We start from the raw sequence: 8,608 nt of genomic DNA, 5'->3' as shown, positions 1-8,608 counted from the left end.
TGGGGAGCCTGGCCATTCCTTTGTAATGCTAAAATACTTATTTCCTGGGCCAGGTCACAGGCTCACACCTTATTCAAACACAGATTAAAGGAAGAGACAATGGGGAGGCTTTTCCATTTTTAACCTTGCAGAGAAAGGATTTGGTCAGTTTAGGAATCAAAATGGTTCCAGGTCGGCCTTCTTGTACTGATCTATGTATGTGCAGTTATGAACATTACTATATATCTAAAACCATAAAATTCCTATCACATACTACCCTTCGGAGAAAAACCCCAACTCACCCTCCCACTATATATCAGGGTCTGGGGGCTTCTCCTTACTCTTATATAGCAGGGTCTGGGGACTTCTCCCTCTGTATATCAGGGTCTGGGGACTTCCGCTTCAGTGTATCTGAAGAAGTGTGCATGCACACAAAAGCTTATATCAGGCATCCCCAACCTGCGCCCCCCCCCCGATGTTTTGGCCTACAACTCCCATGATCCCTAGCTAACAGGACCAGTGGTCGGGGATGATGGGAATTGTAGTCTAAAACATCTGGAGGGCCGAAGGCTTGGGGTGCCTGGCTTATACCAAGAACAAACTTTGTTGGTCTCTAAGGCACTACTGGACAATTTTTATATATATTTTGACTTCATCAGACCAATACGGCTACCTACCTGAATCTAGAACCCTGGTTTTCTTTGCCCCCTTTCAGATCGTCTGTGATTGGACCGATTACGACGAGAGAATGAAGAAGCTTGTCAGTATTGTGGCTGACCAGCTGGAGAAGAACCGGCTCCCTTCGGTGCACCCCCATCACAGCATGCTGTATCCACTGTCTCACGGCTTCCGAAAGGCTATTGCCGAGAGACATGGGAACCTTTGCCTGGACAAGGTGGGTCTATGCTGTGAAGAGGTGTGCGCCGCTCCGTTCCGTCAGAGTTTGAATGCTTTCATGTTGGCTTTGGATATATAATAATATATAATAATTTATTATTTCTACCCTGCCCATCTGTCTGGGTATCCTCAGCCACTCTGGGTGGCTGCCAACCAAATATTAAAAACACAAGACAGCATTAAATATTTAAAAACTTCCCTAAACAGGGCTGCCTTCAGATGTCTTTTAAAAGTGAGATAATTGCTTATTTCTTTGACATCTGATGGAAGGGCGTTCCACAGGGCGGCCGTCACCACGAGAAGGCCCTCTGCCTGCTTCCCTGTAACTTGGCTTCTTGCAGGGAGGGAAGCGCCAGAAGGCCCTCGGGAGAGGGACCCCGGTGTCCGGGGTGGAGATGCTCCTTCAGGTCTACTGGGCCGAGGCCATTGAGGGCTTTCAAGGTCAGCACCGACACTATGAATTGTGCTTGGAAACGTACTGGGAGCCAAAGCAGATCTCTTGGGACCGGTGGTATGTGGTCTCAGTCAGACTGGATTTAAATCCTTTATTTTACAGAAAGGCTTGATCTTGCTGGCATCCTCTTAATATTGACAACCAGAGGAAAGTTTCATCTGCTGGGCTGTTTAGGGCTTTCAAGGTCAGCACCAACACTTTGAATTGTGCCCGGAAACGTACTGGGAGTCAATGCAGGTCTTTCAAGACTGGTGTTATGTGGTCTCTGCGGCTGTTCACAGCCCCCAGTCTGGCTACCACATTCTGGATTAATTGCAGTAAGGTAGCCCCACATAGAGCGCATTGCAGTCGTCAAAGCTGGAGATAACAAGAGCATGCGCCACTCTGGCAAGAGAGTCCGTGGGCAGGGAGGGTCTTATCCTGCATCCCAGATAGAGCTGCCCTGGACACAGAACAGACCTGTGCCTCCATGGGTCCAAAATGACCCCCAGACTGTGCAGCTGGTCCTTCAGGGGCACAGTTGCCCCGTTCAGGACCAGGGAGTCCCCCCCACCCACCCACACACCACAGAACTTCAGTCTTGTCAGGATTCAACCTCAACCAGTTAGCTGCCATCCACCCTCCAACCGCCTCGAGGCACCCGCGCAGGAACTCCACCGCCTTTGCCGGCTCTGATTTGAAAGAGAGGTAGAGCTCTCTATCAGGCTTCCTCAACCTTGGCCCTCCTGATGCTTTTGGCCTACAGCTCCATGGTCCCTAGCTAGCAGGTCTAGTGGTCAGGGATGATGGGCACTGTAGTTTGAAAACAGCTGGAGGGCCAAGGTTTAGGAAGCCTGCTCTGTATTGGCGCCAATGGCTGTTAAGCGAAAAAATTCCAGGGTGAGTGACTCCTTGACAGCCTAGCTCACCGGGGCACTTGTCCCCCATGGGTCCATGCTGTCAGTAAAAGGAGGAAGTCCCAGCCCGGTAATTTGGAGCAAAACAGTGGTCAGTAGACCATGATTCTTACTGTTGCACCACAGGTCTGCCCAGGAGTAAGAACCCCGAGCATGGGGCAATGTCAACTTTTATAACTTCCTTCTTCCCCCCAGAATACACTTCAAGCAGCATCGTTGATACATCATCACTACATCACTAGCACATCACAAATGAGGAGGGGTATACAAGGGTTATGCATTCACTATGAGGTCCCTTTATCAGACCCCTTAAATCTCCATCACTGAAAGAACAATAAAACTCTTGACACGTCCTTTCCCACTGGACTTGTCTGGAGATGGGCATTCAGAACACCTGCCTTGCTAAACTGCCTTGGCAGATGTCTATGGTTGCCCCCTTGGTCCCTCCCTCGGTGGGGTGCCGTGTATGTGCTCTCAGGCTTGGGGAATTCTGGCGGGATGCCCTGTTCCTGCTGCCTACATGACTTCCTGCTTCTTGGCTCATGGAGGGAGGTGGAGCCCAAATTCGTTCAAATGGCGGAATGAGGAGAGTCGGTTAAAGCATAGATTTTCTGCATGTCTTTCTTGGGCTGTCAAGTCAAAGGTATGTATATTTGTAACATTGGAACAACTTCAAAGATGTGGCCTCATGTCCCCCACCCCCATGTCATTTCCGTAACCCGGCTTTCTTGAATCCCCTTGCTAGATCAACGTGCTCCACAAGCCGCCTTACGAGCACCCCAAGGACCTGAAAGGCAGTGAGGGCCGGCTCCGCGTTGGCTACCTGAGCTCTGACTTTGGGAACCACCCCACCTCCCATCTCATGCAGTCAATCCCAGGCATGCACAATTCGGACAAATTTGAGGTGAGGTGCACAAGAGGGCAGCTGTGTGAGTAGCTCAGGCGGCAGAGCGCTGAGACTCTGAATCTTGGGGTCATGGGTACGAGCCCCACGTTGGGCCAAACGAATGAATACAGCCTAGGACCGCCTCTCCACGGAGGATCTAACAGTCTGCAAATAAAAAAATGTTAGAGGTCCTGGGCTTCAGGGAGATTAGGCTGGCCTCGACCAGGGCCAGGGCCTTTTCAGCCTTGGCCCCGGCCTGGTGGAACTCTCTGCCACAAGAGATCAGGACCCTGGGTGACTTCCGGTCGGCGCCAGCGCTAATGGCGGTCCTCTTTCCGAGCTCCGGAGGAGGACTGCTCTGCGAGTTCGGGTCTGACCCGCTACGGCAAGCGGGGGACCCCTAAAATCACAGGCGCGGAAGCCTGTGAACGAGGAGATTCGGTGGGCACCAGGAGCGCCCCCCCTTTACCGCAGAAAGAGCCTTTTTAAAGGCTCCGGAACGACATCGGGGGAGCGCGGTGCTGAGAATCGCTACCCAGCCCGCAGGGTGAAGCCGCGTCGCTATTAGCGGAGAGCGCCGATTCCTTCCTGTAAATTTCGGACTGAAAAAACCCGTGAGTAAGACTGAACGTCTATTTGAAACTAAAGTCTGGAAATTTGGCTGAAAACGGGGAGGTGAAAATTAAGGAAGTCTGCCTTCCCCCGACTGCATGAAAGTGAAAGCAACGAAACTTTAAAGCTGCATCCGCAAGAGACATTGCCTTTGATTAATTAAATCTGACATTTGGACTTTAGATCTCCCCTCTAGCTAGCAGGGCAGAGGGGAGGCAAAAGAGACATTAGTAACTGCATGATCTATTTAAAAGAAAAAAATTTCTGCTGCCTCAATAACCTGAAACGGACTGCTAAATAAGACAATAGGGCACTGAACTGACTTTTCCCTGTGAAGGTTACATTGTGATACAAAGTTCCTGGATTCTTTTGCTACAGTATACCAGAGTAGGCTGAGACAGTATCTACTGGAAAACTGCTGCAATTTATATTTACAAGCCTCCTGATATACTTGTTTTAAACTTTCTTTCTTTCTTTTTGTATTTGGACATTTTCTTTGTCTCTGTATCTGGACATTTTGATTTGCTCCCCCTAGAGGGTAAAGTAAAGGCCGATATAGCTCAAGACAGTGGAATTTTCCATCCGGAAACGGTTCCCGTGGGAAACGACCTTGGGACATGAGTGGTCCACTAGAAGAGATAGCCACAAGAGCTAAGACTAGACAACAACAACAGCACCAGCAACAGCAACAGCAACAAAAGAAGAGAGGCTCGATTACAGGCGCAACCCCTACAGGACCTACAGGAATAACAGGACAAGAAAAAGTGACAGCTGTCTCCATGGATGCTGTGACACAAGCTTTACTTAAGATAAACCAATCCCTGGAGACTCTAACAAAGCAGAGCTCAGAAAATACACAAAAATTAACAGAGTTATCAGCAAGATTAGATCTGAACACAGAATCTATAAACAAATTGGTCCAGGAAAATTCTGCAACACGTAAAATTGCGGAAGAAGCTAGAGCTATTGCTGGAGAGACTCAAGAGAACTTAGAACCGATTGCCAAAAAGGTGCACGAGCATGACGCAACTCTGGCTTTGTGGGAATTACAGAGAAAAGAGAGAAATTTGAAATTGAGATTAATTCCAGAGAACGAAGGTGACAATCTCATGGAGTTTTTAACACAAGAGTTTGCTGACTGCTGGGAAGATTTGGAGGAAGACGAATTTAAAATCACAACAGCGTTTAGACTGGGTAAAAAACAGAACAGAAAGACCCCGAGGGATTGTTTGATTACCCTTAGATCCAAGGAAGAAAGAGACAAAATATTAAGACTACATTTTGGAAAGGCCTTGCAAATTGGAAATTCAGCTGTACAGATTTTTAAAGACATCCCAAAATATATCTTGGATCTGAGAACCTTCTATAAGGATCTGGTTTTTTTGTTAAAGAAGAATACCATCCTCTTTAGGTGGGAATTTCCACAGGGATTGTCTTTCGATTACAAGGGGAAGAAGGTGAAAATAAAGACTATACAAGACAAAGAGAAATTTTTGGAAAGAAACCGAGAGGACCTACAGAAGGGAACTGTGGACCCAATTGCAGAACAGAGGAGAGCAATAGACATTTTGAATCTTTCGTTTGGACACATTCCACCACCATCAGAGGAAGAGCAACAACTTGGAGCTGTTGGAGGAGTGTCAGAAAAATAACAAGATGGCTCTGCAATTCCTTAGTTGGAATTGTAATGGGCTCAATATGCCTTTGAGGAGACGACAAGTTTTTCATATTCTGAACAGAGAACAACTGGATTTGATATGCCTACAAGAAACCCATATAACCAGAGCTCACAGGAGATTACTTATAAACAAAAGACTAGGACAAGAATTTATCTCATCAGACAAAGTCAAAAAAAGAGGAGTTGTGATCTATGTAAAAGAGAAATGGGCTCCAAAAATGATGTTTAAAGATGAACAAGGGAGATATTTGGCAGTTGAGATACAAGTACAAGGAGAAAATTTTTTGATAGTTGGAATTTATGCACCAAATGAAGGTAAAGCTGAATTCTTCAAGAAACTTCATGAAACTTTGACGGACTATCTGGATTATAATATGATAATTATGGGAGACATGAACGGTGTGGTCTCCACTAACATGGACAAGGCACAAAGACTGACAGTTACCAAGGAAGGGAGACTTCCTAAGACTTTTTTTGAAATGACGGAAAATATGGACTTAATAGACATATGGAGAACAAGGAACCCTCTTGAGAGAGAGGGAACCTTTTTCTCCCAAGCAATGACGACCTGGACCAGAATCGACCAAATCTGGATTACTAGTGGGATGGCTCCAAAGATTAAGAAGGTAGAAATCTGCCCAAAAACTTGCTCCGACCATAACGCTGTGAAGATGGAAATGAAACTTACAACAACTGGTCAATTTAGATGGAGAATGAATGACACCCTCTTTCGAGATAAGGAGATCCTCATGAAGGCCCAAAAAACTTTAAAGGACTATTTTGAAATAAATTTAAGGGCCGATGTGGAAAAAAGAGTGATCTGGGACGCAAGCAAAGCTGTGATGCGAGGTTTTTTGATTCAACAAAACTCAATAAAGAGGAAGAAACAGAATGAGAAAAAGGAAAAGATTTTGGAAAAGATAAAGGAAGGAGAGAAAAAATTAAGAGTAAAACCAAAGTCCCAGGAGATTTTAAGAGAGATTAAGTTATATCAAGCACAATATATGGAATTGATGAACCAAGAGATTGAATGGAAGATAAAGCAAATGAAACAAAAGACATTTGAATCGGCAGATAAATGTGGCAAACTCCTGGCATGGCAATTGAAGAAAAGGCAGAAACTAAATACAGTTACAAGCCTAGAAGTGGATGGAAAGAACATATCTAAACCTAATGAAATTAGAAATTGCTTTTTGAGCTACTTTAAAAAAGGGACTCAAGGACCGCAAAATGAAGAAGATATAGATAAATTCCTTGACAAATATGGATTACAAAAAATCTCTCATCAAAGTAAGATGGATCTGAATCAGAGAATAACAGAACAAGAGATAGAGGCTGCCATTCAGAATATGCAACTGGGCAAATCTCCAGGACCAGATGGACTGACTTCCAGATACTACAAATCTTTGAAGGAGTGGTTGATTCAACCATTAAAAGAAGTCTGTAATGAGATTCTAGAGGGAAAAAAGGCACCTGAATCGTGGAAAGAAGCGTATATTTCACTCATACCAAAGACAGAGACTGAAAAGACTCAATTGAAGAACTACCGCCCAATATCACTACTTAATGTGGATTACAAAATTTTTGCAGACATTTTGGCAAAAAGATTTAAAAAAGTGTTGATGGAAAAGATTCATAAGAACCAAGCAGGCTTTCTCCCAAAAAGACACCTAGCAGACAATGTAAGGAATATAATAGACATTTTGGAAAAGTTAGAGGTGAATATAAATACTAAAGCAGTATTGATTTTTGTGGACGCGGAGAAAGCCTTTGACAATATTTCTTGGAGTTTTATGACAAAGAATCTTCATGGGATGGGGGTAGGCCAAGGTTTTGAGAATGGTATGGGTGCAATATATTCTGAACAAAAAGCTAAGTTGATTGTAAATAATGTAATAACTGAGGAACTTAAGATAGAAAAAGGAACACGACAGGGGTGCCCAATTTCCCCATTGCTTTTTATTTTGGTTCTGGAGGTGTTGCTGAATATGATTAGAAATGACCAGCAGGTCAAAGGTGTACAGGTCGGAGCTAAACATTACAAGTTAAGAGCATTTGCAGATGACCTAGTATTGACTTTGCAAGAGCCAAACACTAGTACGAAAAAGGTGCTAGAAATAATCCATCAGTTTGGCCGGGTAGCCGGATTTAAGTTGAATAAACAAAAAACTAAAGTTTTAGGAAAAAATTTAACAGATATGGAGAAGGAGAAATTCCAAGAGGAGACAGGGTTGACGGTGGTCAAGAAGGTGAAATACCTAGGGGTTTATTTGACATCTAAAAATTTGAATTTGTATAAGGATAACTATGAAAAATGTTGGTCAGAAATTAAAAAAGATCTAGAAATATGGTCAAATTTGAAATTGTCAATGTTAGGCCGAATTGCAGTGATTAAGATGAATGTATTGCCTAGAATGTTATTCTTGTTTCAAACCTTGCAGATTCTTGACAAGATGGAATGTTTTAAGAGGTGGCAGAAAGATATCTCGAAATTTGTCTGGCAGGGCAAAAAGCCCAGAATCAAATTTAAAATATTGACAGATGCTAAAGAAAGAGGGGGTTTTGCCCTGCCGGACTTAAAATTGTACTATGAGGCAGCAGCGTTTTGCTGGCTGAAAGAGTGGATGCTCCTCGAGAACACAGACATTTTGGATTTGGAAGGTTTTAATAATGCATTTGGTTGGCACGCATATCTATGGTATGATAAAATTAAGCTGCATAGGGCCTTTAAAAATCATATTGTCAGAAAAGCATTGTTTAATGTTTGGATAAGATATAAAGATCTGTTGGAAAACAAAACCCCCAGATGGGTGTCTCCAGTGGAAGCTAAAGCAGTGAAGAAACTCATATCCTTAAAGGAAAACATTATGAAAATGGTTTACAGGTGGTACATGACCCCAGTCAAGCTGGCAAAAATTTATCATTTGCCTGATAATAAGTGTTGGAAATGTAAAGAGACTGAAGGTACCTTCTATCACCTTTGGTGGACATGCCCGAAGATTAAGGCCTTCTGGGAAATGATTTATAATGAAATGAAAAAGGTACTTAAATGTACTTTCCCTAAAAAACCAGAGGCCTTTCTCTTGGGCATTGTCGGCCAATTGGTGTCAAAGAGGGATAGAACTTTCTTTATGTATGCTACAACAGCAGCAAGAATACTCATCGCAAAGTATTGGAAGACACAAGATCTACCCACTCTGGAAGAA

At 44.0% G+C, this 8,608-nt stretch overlaps 1 protein-coding gene across 1 annotated transcript; it reads left to right on the top strand.

Moving 5' to 3' along the window:
• The first annotated feature begins 693 nt into the window (after positions 1-693).
• On the top strand, positions 694-3,174 carry LOC308578039 (UDP-N-acetylglucosamine--peptide N-acetylglucosaminyltransferase 110 kDa subunit-like). Its single transcript, XM_081178328.1, has 2 exons — positions 694-874; positions 2,972-3,174. Exons 1-2 carry the CDS (start codon positions 728-730, stop codon positions 3,161-3,163), a joined length of 339 nt encoding a protein of 112 aa, XP_081034454.1. The 5' UTR covers positions 694-727; the 3' UTR covers positions 3,164-3,174.
• The last annotated feature ends 5,434 nt before the right edge of the window (positions 3,175-8,608 follow it).

This window comes from Podarcis bocagei (assembly GCF_964188305.1).
Source record: "Podarcis bocagei genome assembly, chromosome: W".
NCBI lineage: Eukaryota > Metazoa > Chordata > Lepidosauria > Squamata > Lacertidae > Podarcis > Podarcis bocagei.
Note: the sequence above shows the minus strand (reverse complement) of the source record. Positions and strands in the feature narration are given on the sequence as shown.

Bases quoted from the DNA above. Each gene is read 5' to 3' on its own strand.
- LOC308578039 (XM_081178328.1), top strand. From the start codon at position 728: ATGAAGAAGCTTGTCAGTATTGTGGCTGACCAGCTGGAGAAGAACCGG. The intron at 875-2,971 runs GTGGGTCTATGC...TCCCCTTGCTAG, and splicing joins GGAACCTTTGCCTGGACAAG to ATCAACGTGCTCCACAAGCC.